The following is a 15,235-nucleotide window of genomic DNA, read 5'->3' as shown; positions in this document are numbered from 1 at the left end:
TTTTTTTTGGTCTTTGTGCAATGATGCTGTCATATGGCTGTTTGACTGTTTTGTTCCATGTGGTTCCTGGGAGGGTTTGGGGCTGGTTCCTCAGGCATCAGTCTCCTATGTTTAACCCTTTTGCCCCCTTCCCAGCTGAATCTGAGATGCGGTTCCCAGCCTGTCGTGCCCTGAGGGAGCGCTTTGCCTCAGCACTTACCATCTCTCTGGGTTGCTCTCCAAGAGCGACATGTGTCTTGAGAAAATGGAAAATGTCTCTCTCAGACCCCCTGCAAGCAAGCACTTATGGGCACGTTTACAGCCTCCCCCACAGTTCAGGTAGCCAAGCTTTCAGAGCAACTTTTCTCCTTTTTCTCCATAGGCAGCATGGGGTAGGCCTTGTTCATTGGAGCCAGAGCAGGACCCTGGGTTTGGCCAAGCTGCAGGCCAGCAGTTTCGCTTGCTGCACGGCGCTGAGTTGGGGTGCTATAGAGAAAGATCTGAGGTCTTCCAGGAAGCGTGCTGGGGCTGGTCTTGAGGTGATGGGCACAAGTTGCACAAGGGAAATTTGTATTGGATATTAGGGAAAAAGGCTTCTTCTTAAGGGTGGTAAGGGTCTGAGATGGTTCCAGAGAAGCTGTGGGACCTTCATCATCAGAGATACTCAACCCTGGACCAGATAAGACTTGAATGACCCAATCTAGTGGGCTTTGCTTTAAGTAGGGATGGACCAGAAATGTCCAGGATCCCCTTCCCACCTCTGCTACCCAGAGAGGCTACAGATATGCCAGAGGGTGAAGAGGGCCCATTTCTTGAAATATGCTAGCTGCTTCTGAGCTCAGATTCAGTCCAGGGGTTGGAAATGGGGTCAGCTGGGCCTGTCTGGGTGCAAGCAAGTTTGCTGGCTATAGAGCAGAGTTATCAAAAGTGTTTGTCCCTTTCCTAACACTTGTGTCTTGCAGCTGGGAGCTGTGGAGTCTCCCCAGGCTACAGCCTCTTGGCGAGCTAAGATATGGCTGTGGCTGGCTGTTGGGCCCCTCTCTTCTCCCTAGACCTGGTCCTCCTTTGCACACTGGGCTTGGCAGCAGGCTATCGCCACCCTGAACCCCTGCTGCCTCCATGACCCTTCCGCTGATGGCCTGCCCACAGCCTGGGGCTGGTGGCATCGTGCACACTGGGAGGGGCTGGTATGGGCAGAGGTCTTGGGGTGTGCCTTCTCTCCCCTGTGCAGCTCCATGTCCCAGTCCTTCCCTGTGCGTACACAACCCTTTTGAACCATGCAAGTGCTGTAGCACTACTACATGCGTGCTCTCCAACTTGCAAGTGACCTCTTGCACACATTTGCTGTTGTTTGATGTCCTTTTGTTCCATCTCTCCCATCCATCCCACTCTCGTGGATTTTCCTGCCTGCTGCCCTATGTCTCAGGCAGGACAGCTGGACACTGTGGGTTGATTCCTGTGCCAAGCCACTAATGAATGTGTCCTGTCTTACCTGTTCATCCCTCTGGTATTCTTTACCTCTAGAGCACATCTTGCCCCAGAAATACCCCCAGGTGGTTCTGCAACTGCTTCCTTGGGCACTTGCATATAGACCACATCAGAGTCTGTCACTTGGTCCTTCTAGCTGGCCTGTCATTCCTACCCTGCCGCATCTCACCTGTCCCTCAGCAGTGCTTACCTGCTCCATCCTGGTCATTGGTGCTCTTCCTTGGAGGCTGGCTGGGAGGTGAAGAGCCAGTTGTATGGCAGTTGTACGGCATCAGCTGACAGACGAGCCAGCGAGTAGCCTTAAGTCTCTGCTCCAGGCAAAGGTGACCTGCGTATCACACACAATGAATGATCCCTCGTCCTCCCACCTTGGTGCCACATGTTGGACATGACAGGCAGAGTAGCAGGGCTGTTGCTGTGCTCGCTCAAAATGCTCCTGGGTAGGCTGGAGGTGGAGCCAGGCACCATCACTTGTGGTGGCCCAGCCAAGCAGCATCTCTGTGATGCCACAGCTAGAAAACAGAAGATGCCAAGGACTTCTGGAGTGACATCCCTGCTCCACCAGCTTCATGCCTGCAGGTATCTCTGTGTACTGTGAGGGAAGGACACAGCTGCAGTGGGTTGGTTCTGTGAGCAGCATCAGGGTCCTCAGCTTTATTCCAACACGTCCTGGGGACGCGAATGCCTGTTTACCAAGCAGTCAAGACCTGGTGACTGCAGGGATGCACCCAAATGGAAAGGCACCAAAGCTAGGACAAACTCCAGGCCCAAAGAGTGCAGAAAGATGGGGGCTGGGATTGTGTATTTTGGGGAGTGATGTCATGAAAATGTTCTGTATCCTTGGGGATGGGACAGATATTAGCCAAACTAATTGGAAACAGTGAGCTGTGCAAATATAGTCCTAGTTGAATGTGGTGAAGGAGAGCAGGAAACCAGAGCTCCTGCAGGAGAATGAAAGGGGCTGGGCAGCTGACAAAGGTGGGATCCAATTACCTCAGCCCAGATTGAAGGAACATCTTAAAAAAAAATGTAACAAAGCACTTGGGAAAGGAAGACAACCTGTGGTACCCAGAGCCAGAAAGAGCAGCACAGGTCTATTAGGGCAAAGGTCCAACTAGTAGGCCGCCAGCTGTGGCCAAAATCGAACATTAACTGAACAGAGTAAGAGAACAGCAAGCATGTACTCACTGTCCCAGATAACAACTCCCTAAAGCAGAAGGGCCTCCAAACCGGGCATTTCTAGCAGTCCTTGATGTTTTCTTTTGCCTGAAAGTTCAGAGAATCTTTAAGGTTGGAAAAGACCTCCAAGATCATCGAGTCCAACCATCAACCTAACACCACCGTGCCTACTAAACCATGTCCTGAAGTGCCACGTCTATACCTTCTTTGAACAGCTCCAGGGATGATGATTCCACCACTTCCCTGGCCAGCCTGTTCCAGTGCCTAACCACTCTTTCAGTAAAGAAATGTTTTCTAATATCCAGCCTAAACCTCCCCTGCCGCGACTTGAGACCCTTTCCTCTCAACCTATTGCTAGTTACTTGGGAGAAGAGACCAACACCCTCCTCCCTGCAACCTCCTTTCAGGTAGTTGTCCAGGTTCCCTTTACAACTACGCATGGTTTGTGTACCCCAGGGCAATGAGCGCACAGACTGCTGTGCAACTTGAAGAAGCACTTGGCTTATTTTGTTTGCTCCAATTTAATCTGCTGCACTGTGGCTCTTATACAGCTGTGTCAGGCACCTGTGGGGGAACTAATGGGCCTTAATTGTCCTAAGCAGCCTCACATGGGACACCCACACCCCACAGCCCACCCCACCCCACCCCCTCACCTTGAGCTGCATTTAAGCTCAAGGCTGGGCTTTCAGTTTTGCTTTGAGTGATCTTGTAGGTGTCCTTGTTTTGGCCTTGCCTCTAGCCCTGTCTTCTAGATACATATTGTAGCCTCATTATCCAGTCCTGATTTTGGCCCCGTCTCCTGGCCGGGTGGATACTGGACTTGGTTCATCGCTTGCTCTGTGGATGGACCCTGTTACTGACACCTGTCCCTGCTCTGCTCAGGTACTGTGGGACCATACCTGTTAGCGGGGTCATGGGGTCACCCTTAGACGCTGGCTAGTCACCCCTCGTAGGGTAGCCCCACTTGTGCTGTTCCCTGATAGCATGTGTGAAGGGCAGAAGCACCCCTCTGCTGACCAAAAAAAAGCACCTTAAGAAAGGCCCTAACCTCACTTTACATGTGCAGCAGTACCTCCAGTCTAGTTGTTACTGCTCATAGAAGAGATCTGCCTGTTAGAGGGGAGGGAAGATTAAAAAAAAATAATAAAAAAAAATTTTTTTACAAAGAGAGAGAGCATCTACCTGTACTCAGCAGCAGTCAAAAAAGCAGCTGAATTACCAGTGACAAAAAAGATCATTAACAGGATGGAAACCATCACAACCCCAGCATTGAGTGCAGAGGGTGTTTAGTGGTTCCCCAGCTGAAACGGGGATGAAAAGCTGGAGAAAGACAAGGCAGGGCTTGTTGCAATGGCCTAGGGGAAGGGTGCAAAGGGGACACGGAGGGTTTGTCTGGAAGGATCTTTGGTGGGGTGAGAGGCTTTTATGGCATAGTGCCCACTGTTGTGCCCGCAGCTGTGTAAGAAGAGGGTCGTAAACATGAATTTTATGACTGGAAGGGTTGTAAAGGAGAGCAGCCCTGAAGATTAAATGGGACTGTCAAGTGGCCCAAAACCTGGCTTAAGCTGCTTTCAACTGGCACTGCCTGCTGGGTTTGGTGAGGGACATCAAGTGTTGCTGGAAATACGTGTCCGGCAGGCAGTGGCGGCCTGGGGACAGGGCTTGGCTCTACGGTGCGCATCTGACTGTGTGTGTCTGCCTCACTGAGAGACTGGCATCCCAGGAGCTCAGAGGTGTGCCGGTCCCACTCAGAGCATGAGCTTTGAAAGCATCCCCAAGATGGGGCTAGGGAGGGAGAGGACAGCAGCAGAAGGGGTAAGCCAGCCCAAAATGAGCCAGTTCTTGCCTGTGCACGCTCCCCTGCAGCCCAGGGAGCAAAAGGCCCAGAGGAGGGGGAAGGAGGGAGCGTGTAGCACCCCCATGGGCAAGAGGAACCCCAATCCTGGTACCCTCAGGGGTTGCACACTTGTGCTGAGCGGGCAGACCAGCCTGGCTCTGGCTGTCTGACCCACGTGCCAGGTGCTCCCAGCCATGCTGGTGCCTCCAGCCGTGCAGAGGGTCCCGCTGACCCCTCCTCAGCCTGGCCTGACGTGGGGAGGGCTCCGTCTCACCTGTGCCAGGTGTAGTTTGGGTCTCAGCTGGAAGGGAGGGTGGCCAGGGCATGTGATGGGAGGCATGTGAGTCCCAGCAGGCCTGCTGGGAGCTATAAATGGCATGTGTGCTCACTGGAGGAGCACGGCTGGTGGGGAGGAGGGGGAGGCGGCGGTGGCGGCGTGGAGGAGAGGGGGGGTGTTTGGTTTTCCAGTTACTCCCTTGCTCTGTGGGAGGTTGGCCCTAAAGAGTGGGAGACAGCTGTGGGGGCTGGTGGCGAGCATGCGTGTCTTTGGAGTGATGAGGCAGACAGGGCTCACGCAAGTGCGGAGGGACCCTCCGTGGGGTGCCCAGGAGGCAAAATGGGTTTGTGGCAGGGCCAGTGCTGGCAGGGATGAGGTCTCATCCTGGGTTGCAGCTCCCGTGTGTAGGGTGGGGTGCGGGGGAGCCCTTTTCTCAGCCAAGGATGTGGCTCCAACTCCCCTCACAGCCCCGAGCTCTGGAGCCGGGTGGTCCCTCCTGCACCCGGGTGTCCTGCCTGCGTGTGCTGTCCCTCTCCTGCGGAGGTCCTGGCTCGCACCTGAGCAGAGGGCGTGGCCTGTGCCACCCACAGGGAACCCCCTGAGCTGCCCCGTGGGGGCGGACCTGGAGGGCTGCCTGGAAGGAAGAGCTTGGTGGCATCCCCGAGAGGCAGGCAGGGTGGAGGGCTCCTCCCGAGTGCGTCTCGACCCCGTGGGGTCCCAGCCACGCGGTGCGACCCCGACGAGGAGGCGAGTGCCTGGGGCTGGGAGCAGGAAAGGTGGGGTGTGTGTCTCAGCCCAGCCTCCCCCGCCGTGGCCGCACGGAGGACGGGACGGCCGGGCCGGGCCGCGCCGTAACGCCCTCTGTTTGCCGCTCCCCCACCGGCCCGCCCCGTCCGAGCGGCTGGGCGCGCGGTCCCTTTAAGAGCCTCCCTGCGTGTTTCAATCTGCGAGTGACGCGATCGCAGTCGGAACGTATGCAAATTAAACGCCAGCCGCCGGCCAATGGGCGCCGCCGGTTGTCAGCCGCCAGCCAATGGAGTGTCGCCTCCCGGCGGGGAGCCGGCTCGCCCCATATAAGGAGCGCCTTCGCCATAAAAGGCAACATTGTATCGCTTTATATGGGGGCGGCGCGGCGCGGCGGGGGCGGTGGCGGAGCGGGGCCGTGAGCGCGGAGCGGGCGGCGGGGCCATGGCGGGGCCGGCCTGACCCGACCCGACCCGCGCTCGCCGCCGCGATGTTGCCGAGCCAGGCCGGGGCCGGGAACGGCGCCGCCGCCGCGCTGGCCCGCGGCTCGGGGTTGGGCCGGTCGCCGGTGCCGGTACCGCGTGGGGCGAACGGCGGCGGGGCGGCGGCGGCGGGGCCGCCCGGGGGCCGCCTGGAGCGGGAGTCGCTGTACAGCGGCAGCGAGGGCGACTCGGAGTCGGCCGAGGAGGAGGAGCTGGGCGGCGAGCGGCGCGGCGTGAAGCGGGGCCTGGCCGAGGCGGCGGCGGCAGCAGCGGCGGCGGGGCCCGCGGCGGGAGCGGCGGCGGCAGCGGCCGCCTACAGCGGCGGCGTCGGCGGGGGAGGCGGCGGGGCGGTGAGCGGCGCCAAGCCCGGGAAGAAGACGCGGGGCCGGGTAAAGATCAAGATGGAGTTCATCGACAACAAGCTGCGGCGCTACACCACCTTCAGCAAGAGGAAGACGGGCATCATGAAGAAGGTGCGGCCCCGAGGCGGGGGGGCGGCCGGGGCTGTCGGTTGGCACCGTGGCCGGCGGGAGCCCCGGCCCGCTGGGCGGTGCGGGGCCGTGCCCGGAAACGGCGGCGGCTTCCCGGTCCCGCGGGGGTGGGGGGGAGTGGAGGGGGCGGGAGGGCGGCCCGGCCCGGCACCGGCTTCTTCCGGGGGGAGCTGCGCGGGAGCGGCCGGCGGGGCTGACTGCCGCCGGTCCGCGGGGCCGCGGGAGCGGGAAGGGGTTGGGTGCGGGCGGTGACGGCCGGGCCGCCTGTTGCGCCCGGGAAGGCCGGTGCCGGCGGAGCTGACCGGGGCACCTCTCTGCGAGGCGCTGCTGCCGCGGTCCCGTGGCGGGGCTGGCGGCTCGGAAGGGGCCGGGGCCCGGGGCCTGCCCGGGTCGGTCCGGACTGCTCGCCGTGGTTCCTGCTGGCCGGAGCCGCTGCGTAAAGGCAGATTAGGAACTTGGAGGGGGTGTGGGGGTAGATTTTACGTGCCAGTTGGGTGCTGCTGGCTCCTCTGCATCCCCGGTGGTGCTCGTAGCATCCTGTGGACAGCGCTGCGTCCCGGCTGAGCCGGGCTTCCCGCCCCCTGGGGGGGTGGGAATGGCTGCGGGGTACGGCGGGGCCCATCCTAGCTGTGCGGGGTGCGGGATGAGGCCATCCCGTCTGCAGTGGCTTGTGCGAGCAGTGCACTCCCTAGCCCAGAGGTCAGTCCCGGGGCATGGCAGCCTCGCTGCAGGGGTGCAGCTGCGCTCAGGACTGTGAAGATGGAGAGGGGAATCTGGGTCCCAGCCCTGCTGGGGTGTCGGTGAGGGGAAAGAGGCAGCCGAGACACGTGGGCTGAGTAGAATCCTCTCACATGGCTCAGCAGAGGTGAGGTGGGGAGGCATCCAGATGTGTCTGGAGAAGCAGATGGGATATCCAGAATGAGGACAGCTCAGTGTCCTCACGTCCTCATGCTGCTCTCCTGAGAGGACCACTTTTCCTGTGGCCTCTTGGCCTACGCGTCCCCTAAGGGCATGCTAAAGGAGATGGGAACACAGAATGGGGCACTTCAACCTGTAGAGAACCGATCTTGAGTTGGTTTTAGAAGCCACAGCTCTTCTGGGGTGACAGGGAGATGGAGCTGGTGTGGGCAAAAGGAGGGCCATCCTGAGAGCACACGGACATGCCAGGGACTCTTGTTCTGCACCCTATGGGTCTCTGCCATCGTGACTCCGTGTTCTTCCCTTGTGCTGCTGGCAGGCCTACGAGCTCTCCACGCTGACCGGCACTCAAGTCCTGCTGCTGGTGGCCAGCGAGACAGGCCATGTGTACACATTTGCCACGCGGAAGCTGCAGCCCATGATCACCAGTGAGACGGGGAAGGCGTTGATCCAAACGTGCCTCAACTCCCCAGACTCACCTCCCCGCTCCGACCCCACCACCGACCAGCGCATGAGTGCCACGGGCTTTGAGGAGACGGACCTCACCTACCAGGTGTCTGAGTCGGACAGCAGTGGGGAGACCAAGGTAATGTCCCTGTGCTCAGCTGCACGCCTAAGCACCCTGGGGGGGGCACAGGCTGTGCCCGTGGGGCCCTGCTGGGAGCCCTGATCACCCCCAGCCCTCCCTGAATAGTGGCTTGGGAAGCTGAGGACGGGTACCCTTTTGCTGCGTCTCCAGCGAGCTCGCACTGTGGCTGTGCAGGGCTGGCTCCTTGGCTTGGCTGGCGGTAGTGGTGATTTGGAGTCGGAGGGAAGCGGGTGGCAGGTGTCCTGGCCCTGGCCTTTGCAGCGGGGCTCCCCACTGGCCCAGCCCACCCCCCCCCCGGCCAGCTCTCAGCGCTGTTATCTCTCCCCAGGCGTCTCCATGCTCTTGCACTCATTGATAAAAATTTGATTCTGCCTCCATGGCCTTATAAGGCCTGGTTTCCCTCGCCAGAGTCCCTGGCAGGGCCCCTCACATTCCTTATAAGCTGCAGCTGTCTCTTGCTTTGGTGCTGTTTTGGAAGGGGGCAGGGAGGACATGTGGAATGGAAACATTTCGCTGGACGGGACCGTTGCTGCTCCCTGCCTGGTGTCCCTGCAGGCGCTGGCCCTCGCCTGCCTGCGTTGCTTGCGGCCTCTCGCCCAGGGTGCTGCAGGGGGCCTGCCCGTGGGGGCAGAGTCAGGCCATGGCCCTTTTCTGCTGGAAGGGCCCTTCTCATCCCTGCATCCCTGGTGCCGTTCCTCGGAGCAGTTGCAATAAAGCAGGCTCCCGTATCCCTGCCACTTCCTTTGCAGGCTGGTACTTGGGGCTGCAAGCGCTTGGAGATGCAGGGCAGGGGAGTTTGTGGTGCAAGGCTGGGACGATGTGCTAAACTGGGGGTCATGCCACAGCTTCCTAGGCCTGCATGGAGCACTGTTGGGTGCTGCGGGGCACTGCAGCTGTGCTGTGCCTGTGCTCATGGCATGGGCACTGGGCTTGCTGGAAAAGCACCCTTCCAGATGAACTGTGGCCTTGCTCTAGGAGCCTTCCAGCCAACTGTACGCGAGCCACAGCAGTGTGCTTGCTGTACGGTAGCCATTAAACATTAAGCAGACAGAACCTGGAGAAGGGTGTTGGAGATCTCTGTGCTGTAATCCCAAAGGCAGCGAGTGCAGTCCTGAGACATGCCCAGCCTGTTGTCTGGGGCTGCAGGGGTGTTCAGCTGCGTGTTTGTATCCTGTGGCAGCCCAACAGCTCCAGTCACAGTGCTGCTGGGTACCTGGCAGCCATGATTCCTCCATGCCCTCTTCCCCAAGTGTGTGCAGTGCCGCACCGAGCGAAAGCTTATTGCTGCTGAGCCCTGAGAAATACCAGCGGTCTCAGAGATCCCTGCAGGCAGAGGAGCTGTGGTGGGCCAGGGTGTTGCTGGCTGGAGAGCTCTGTGCTGGAACCCAGGAGAGTCCCTGGGAAGGCTTCCTGCTCCCCTGGGTGCCTCCAATTCCAAGTGTGAGCTGTGACAGCCCTTTCCAGTAGGCAAAGGAATCCACTGTCGCCAGCAATTTCTCCCTTGTGCAGCCTCTGTTTGTAAGGACTTGTGTCTCTTGGGCTTCTCCTGGATGAAAAGGCGAGTCCTGTGGGCATTTTGTAATGAGACAAATTACCTGTGCCTGGAGTAATTTGGAGGTGCAGGAAGCACTGTGCATGGCAGCTGACCTGTCCCTGGCATGGGGCTTGTTCTCATTATGTCCCTTAAGATTTTCCCTGAAAATACTGTGAGGTTGCCCCAAAGGAAATGTGCTCTTGGGATGCAGTTACTCTGCAGAGAAGATCTTTTTAACAAAACTCTCAGGCCACTTAGTGCCCTGCAAGCTCCATCCCAGTACTCACGAGTGGTAACAGTGTGGAGTGCCTTGTGGCCACAGCCAGTATTTGTTGTGAGGCTGGAGGAGCCCTGTGGCCTTGTCTTCTGCTTGACATTCTGGCTAAACCCACCCCAGCCTCTTGAGGGTTCTTGTCATGGCAAACCCTGGGGCTGTAGACAGTCCCACCATGACTCTCCCCAGTCCTACTAGGCCTTCTGCAGGGCTGGAAGCCTGGTTTGGTGCTCTGGTGGAGATCAGCCTGTTTCAAATGGACCGAGAAGCCCTCTGAGGATGAAGGAAGCCTGTGGGTGGCTGTGCTAGGTGGCTGGCATCCTTGCTGAGGGGTGGGTGATACACAGGGCTGGGCTGCAGGTGCCTCATTGGAGGAGGTGGCAGGAAACTAAGTGCCTGCTCTGTCAGGTCCAGCCACAGAGGATGCTCTGAGAGGGCTGGGCAGTTTTTCCCTGGTCTTCCTGTGAGCTCTGCCTCTTGGACTTGTGTAGGGACAAAACCTGTTTGTGTTCAGCTGCTGCAGTGGAGTGGGGAGCAGTGCAGCCAGGCTGTTACCTGCAGTCAGCAGCCCACTGGTATTCCTCTGCGCTCCAGTGGCGATGAGATCCTCCTGCTGTGCCAAACCCTGCCATGGAGCTGAGCTTGGACTGCAGCTGGGACTGGGGCATGCTTACTTTCAAGACAGCAGCTATATCTTCATGATGATGCTGTTGTGCACTGACCTGTCTGATCTTTTGACAGCCCCAAAGGACACGGTGCCCTCATGTAATCTCCTAGGTTTGGCTATGTGGGAAAGGGGATTTTGGAGGAAGCTCAAGGGCTCTAGATTGAGGTGACACTATAGGAGTAGCCCTGATCTGGTCATCTCGTGGGCTGCGGGAAAGGTGGGACTTTCTGCCCCATCTGGAACGCATACCACGTGTTGGGAGAGCAGACTGGGATTTCCCATGTATCACCAAGGCGGTTGTCCTGCAATGTCCATGTAATAATGCTGGTGAGCGAGTCTGGGCTGTGCTGAACAGCATTGTCCCAGGCACCCCCCAGAAGATGTGGGAGTGGGATCGTTTCTGTCCCCAAGACTCTACTATGGTCCAGGATGAGTATCAGATGGCCTGGGCCGTGCCCTGTGGTCCCCTTTGGTAGGCCCTGGGTCTGTGCAGACGTCTCCTACTGTTATGATGCACCTCTGCTGCACGTTGATTCCCCAGGCACTGCTCTGCAAGCTGAAGTTTGCAGTGAGCAGTGGTGGGGAGTGGATATGCAGCTGGATCAGGAAAGGAAGGGCAGGGCAGGGCTTTTGGGGCTGCTGTGCTGCCTCTGGGCTTGTTCATGGCCCCCTGGGGTAATCTTCTCTGAAGGTGACTCATGACTTGGCTCCCATCAAAAGCCGGGCTGGTGCGTGTAGTCTGTCTGGGCTTTGCAGGGTGCTGGGGGGAGCCAGGCTGCACAGGGGCTCTGAGGCACCTGAGACAGGCATCGGGAGAAGGCAATGGGTGTCCCATCCCAAGATCTCTCACCGCTCTCTTTCTGTACTGGGAGCTATTGCTGCAGCCCATGAGAAACACAGCAAAGGTGGGAAGAATCCGAGTCTCACATATGGCACAGTAGAGGGAGCAGAGATAGAGCATGCATGGTTTGAGCCTGCTGGCACAGCCTCCCTCCCAAGCACCTTTGCTCTTTTGATCGTACTGAGGTTTGCCCTCGTGCTTCTAGGAAGTCCTGGGAATCCCCCTGCGTAGCGTGCTGTCAACCTTTTGAGATGCCTCCTCCAGCCCTGAAAGTACGGAGCGTGGAGGGGATACTAAGTGCCTGGGCTACCTGGGGATTCTTATCTCAGGGGTGTGCAGCTTCAGGGCAATGCCTGGAGATGAGGGAGCCTGGCTTTTCCAGCTGGGAACGGGACCTGCCCTGCTCTGGCTCCCGTAGCCCAGTGGGCTGGAGGGAGCTCTGCGCTGTCACCCACGTGGGGAGGGTGCCCACAGCCTCCAAGTCCCATGTGGGATGGCAGGAGTTTGTGGTTGAGCTAATGGAAAGTGCCTCTGCTGGGCTCCGCTCTGTAATCACGTGCCTCTTCTAATTCGGACTTCAGGGGCTTCGGTGCCAAGGCAGAGGGGTGTTGCTCTCCTCCCTCCCCAGGCCCTGGGGCACGGCTGAGTGCCCGGGATTGGCTCCCCCTGTCCAAAATGGGCTGCCTTCCCTTTTTTAGCTGTTCGTTGAGCTGTGAATTCCTCGTTCCTGGCAGCTTGACAAGCTGGGAACAAGGCTTAGCACGTGGGAGAGCTGGGCCCACCAGCCTGCAGCGGGAGGGGTGGGAGTGTGGCAGCCTTAACTCTTCCCAGGCGTGCCGGCAGCCGTGGCAGGGCGTGGGGACAGCGGGTCCCTCGTGGCTTCTGGCATGGTCTCACATGGAGCAATGTATGTGCAGTCTGTTCTTGGCCAGCTGAGCAGGGCAGGAGAGGGGCCATGGAGACCGTGGGTATCCAAAGGGGGATGTGGGGGAACGAGGCATGTTAGGTGAAGCGTGACTGCAAGGGGCAGCAGGGATCATGCTGGGCTTTTTGATTCCTGCAGATCCAAGCCACGTCCGGCCGCGTGCTTTGTGGCTGTGGAAACTGGGGTGTTATATGCCCTGCAGCCTGGCATATGTGTTCCCACCTTGTTGCTGGACCCAGGAGGCCAGCCTCTCAGGCTGACGTTGGCCCAGCGCAGGGCCCTTTTCCTCCTGATGCTCTGCTTGCCTGGCGATGCTGTCCTTAGACAGGCGTAGAGCTCCGACGATCCGTGCAGAACCGTGGTGTGAGCTGGCTATAGCTTACACATGGGGTTCCTTGGAAGCGTTTGTCTCGTGGCCATCTCCTGCTGGTGGGCTGGCAAATGGGTGCTTCCGCTGGCTAGGCTCTCCCCTTTGCTCCAGGAGATTTGTGGAGGCATTCCCCAGGGCCTGCCAAAGCAGCTGTCAGGACCGGTTTGGGACTCCCTGGTGTCTGGGTTTGGCCGTACTCACCTCTCCCTTGCTGCTTTCGGTGTGCAGCTGCCTTTAAGAGCCAGTTCTCAGCTAGTCCTTGGCCATGTGTTTCCTGCCATAAGGGAAGTGGTGTGTGTTCCTGACAGGAGACGGTGTGTTTGCCTTTACGTCTGTCCCTGCAAAAGGACTGCTTTTGCCAGTCCTGTGCCAAAAAGAGGCTGTTCTCCTCTTAGAGGCTGTGGGGATGCCTGGGGAGGGGAAGGGTTCCTCGTCCCCTGGTGTCTTGCAGGGAAGTCTCTCAGGAGACCTGCGTGGCCCTGGGCCTGTATCCAAAGCTTATGCTGGGCTCTCTCCAGCTCTCCTCATGCTGCAGTCTCCTCATGTTTGTACAAGCAGCTCCTCTCTGCTACCCTGGCTCTGATCTGTGTGCTGGCAGTGGGCTATGGGGGTATGGTTTAGCACGGGGGTACAACCTGTGGAGCCTGGTTTGGTCTCATGGGCAGATGTTGACCAGATCCACGGGCTGGTCTGAGTTGTCACAATCTCTCCTTCCCCAGGACGCACTGAAACCAGCGTTCACTGTCACCAACCTACCAGGGACAACGTCCACCATCCAGACAGCCCCCACCACCTCGACCTCCATGCAGGTCACCAGCGGCCCGACGTTCCCAATCACTAATTACCTGGCGCCAGTGTCTGCCAGCATCAGCCCCAATGCCGTCACCAGTGCCAACGGGACAGTGCTGAAGACTACTGGAGCCAGTGCAGTGACATCTGGGGGCCTCATGCCAATACCCACCGGCTTCACCCTCATGTCAGGTCAGTGCCTTTAGGGGCTGAGAACTGCATCCCTCCGTCTCTGCACCTGGAGTGTGTTGCTGCCCTCTCCAGAGGAGAGGAGACCTAGTGGCAGGAGGAAGCGGAGTGGTTGCTGCTGTAGGGTGAACCTGGCTGAGATTCCTTGCTTGAGCCCAGCCCAGCCGGTGGCTGGAGACGGATCGTGTAGTGACTGTTTCCTTAGAGTGCTGCTAGCTGGCCCTGCTGCTGGGAAGGGCGTGGTGGCAGGGAGCTGAGCTGGGACCCCAGGGCAGCACCGAGAAGCCTGGAGGGAGTGAAAAGAGCTGGTGGTGACAAAGCCTTTCTTTCTCCCTCCTTTCGGCAGGTGCTTCCCTTTCTCCGGGGACCCCTACCATTCCTCTCACTCAGTTACAGCCGCACTCCCTGGCTCTTTCCAGCCAGCAGGGCCAGGTGGTCACGGGTATGGCTGGACAGCTGCAGCAGGCACAACAGACAGTCTTCCGCTTCCCTGCCAGAGCTGGAGGGCAGATCGTGTCGCTGACAGGTCAGCACTCGCTTCTCCTCCGCTTGCTTGAGGTGGGGGGATGGAGGCATCTGTGGGGGTCCTGGTCCTGGCCAGAGAGCTGACCCCCAACTGAGGTGAGAGCACAGAGGAGGCAGAGCAGAGGGCACCCTGGCTGTGGCTGCAGGGAAGAGATGGGAAGACAGAGCAGAGAATGCTTGGCATAGGCAGCCTCCTGGGGGATGCAGACCAAGGGAAGCAGCGGGTTGACGGTCTTCTGCCCCAGGGTTGTGCTGCTAGGAGGCCTGATGGAAGGAAACCACAGGGGCTCAGATGCCCAGTGGATGTGTTTTGAGTGCTGGCATTTGGCTCTGAGCAGCTGCCCTTGCTTTTGTATTTAGATCTGCAGTCAGTCGCTGAACCACAGTGCAGAGGATAGATTAGGAGAGACCCAGAGCAGAGGAGGGAGTGGTGCTGCTGTGCTGCCTTGTGTGCATTGTCCTTTGTAGCAAATTCTAATTGTGCTGCGTCAGGGATCTCCAGGTGTTTTACTGGGGCTGGATGTGCTCCTGGCTGGAGTTTCAGAGCAGACCTAAGCTCTCCTTTTTGGGGGTAGCCATCATTCGGGGACTGTCCCGGAGAGCAAGACAGTACTTCTTGTGTCCTGCCTGTTTGTGCCTGAGTTGATGAGTCCTGCCTGCCTGCTTTCTTGAAGCCCTTATGGCTCCTGTGGGCCCAGGCAGACGGCGTGATCTTATGCAAGGGGATTTGATTTCCCTTGTGATCTGGAGGAGCTAAGAGAATAATGGAAGTGTGTCTCTGTTGCATAGTGCTCGGGGAGATGCCTGTTCTGAGTGAGGTGGATGGTGATTCCTTATCTCTGGCATCCCCTGCTCTTCCCCGGGAGACAGGACCTGAGCCTGAGGGGAGCTTTCTGTGCCGACCTCCATCTCTGGAGTGGAACAGTTTTGCAGTGAATGAGCTGGGCTGGAGGCTGTGTGGCCATGCCCCTGCAGCTCTGTGGAGTGCACGCTGTGTGGCCCAGTGGTCTCTAATCCCTGTGTAGGGGCACTCTGATGTCCTGGAGATCACAGACTGGGTGAGATAACTGTTCCCTGAGCACCCTGTGGAGGATGGAGCTGAGCTCCAGACTGTGAAGGCAGCAGGGCCCAGTTGGC

General features: G+C 58.8%; 1 protein-coding gene across 4 annotated transcripts in view; it reads left to right on the top strand.

Moving 5' to 3' along the window:
* Window positions 1-5,921: 5,921 nt before the first annotated feature.
* The window catches only part of SRF (serum response factor), a 14,541-nt gene continuing 5,227 nt past the window's right edge, over window positions 5,922-15,235 (top strand). The window contains exons 1-4 of one of the 4 annotated variants that reach the window (XM_086744385.1): window positions 5,922-6,459; window positions 7,715-7,981; window positions 13,315-13,576; window positions 13,920-14,099. In XM_086744385.1, coding sequence (XP_086600511.1) covers window positions 5,995-6,459; window positions 7,715-7,981; window positions 13,315-13,576; window positions 13,920-14,099 — 1,174 coding nt within the window. In that variant the 5' untranslated portion in view covers window positions 5,922-5,994. The remainder of the gene's footprint in view (window positions 6,460-7,714; window positions 7,982-13,314; window positions 13,577-13,919; window positions 14,100-15,235) is intronic. The other 3 variants (XM_086744386.1, XM_086744381.1, XM_086744382.1) reach the window with 3 other exon arrangements.

The sequence above is a fragment of the Chlamydotis macqueenii genome, chromosome 3 (assembly GCF_036417535.1).
Source record: "Chlamydotis macqueenii isolate bChlMac1 chromosome 3, bChlMac1.mat, whole genome shotgun sequence".
In the NCBI taxonomy this organism is placed as follows: Eukaryota; Metazoa; Chordata; class Aves; order Otidiformes; family Otididae; genus Chlamydotis; species Chlamydotis macqueenii.
The sequence above is the reverse complement of the archived record's forward strand: the minus strand, read 5'-3'. Positions and strand labels throughout refer to the sequence as shown.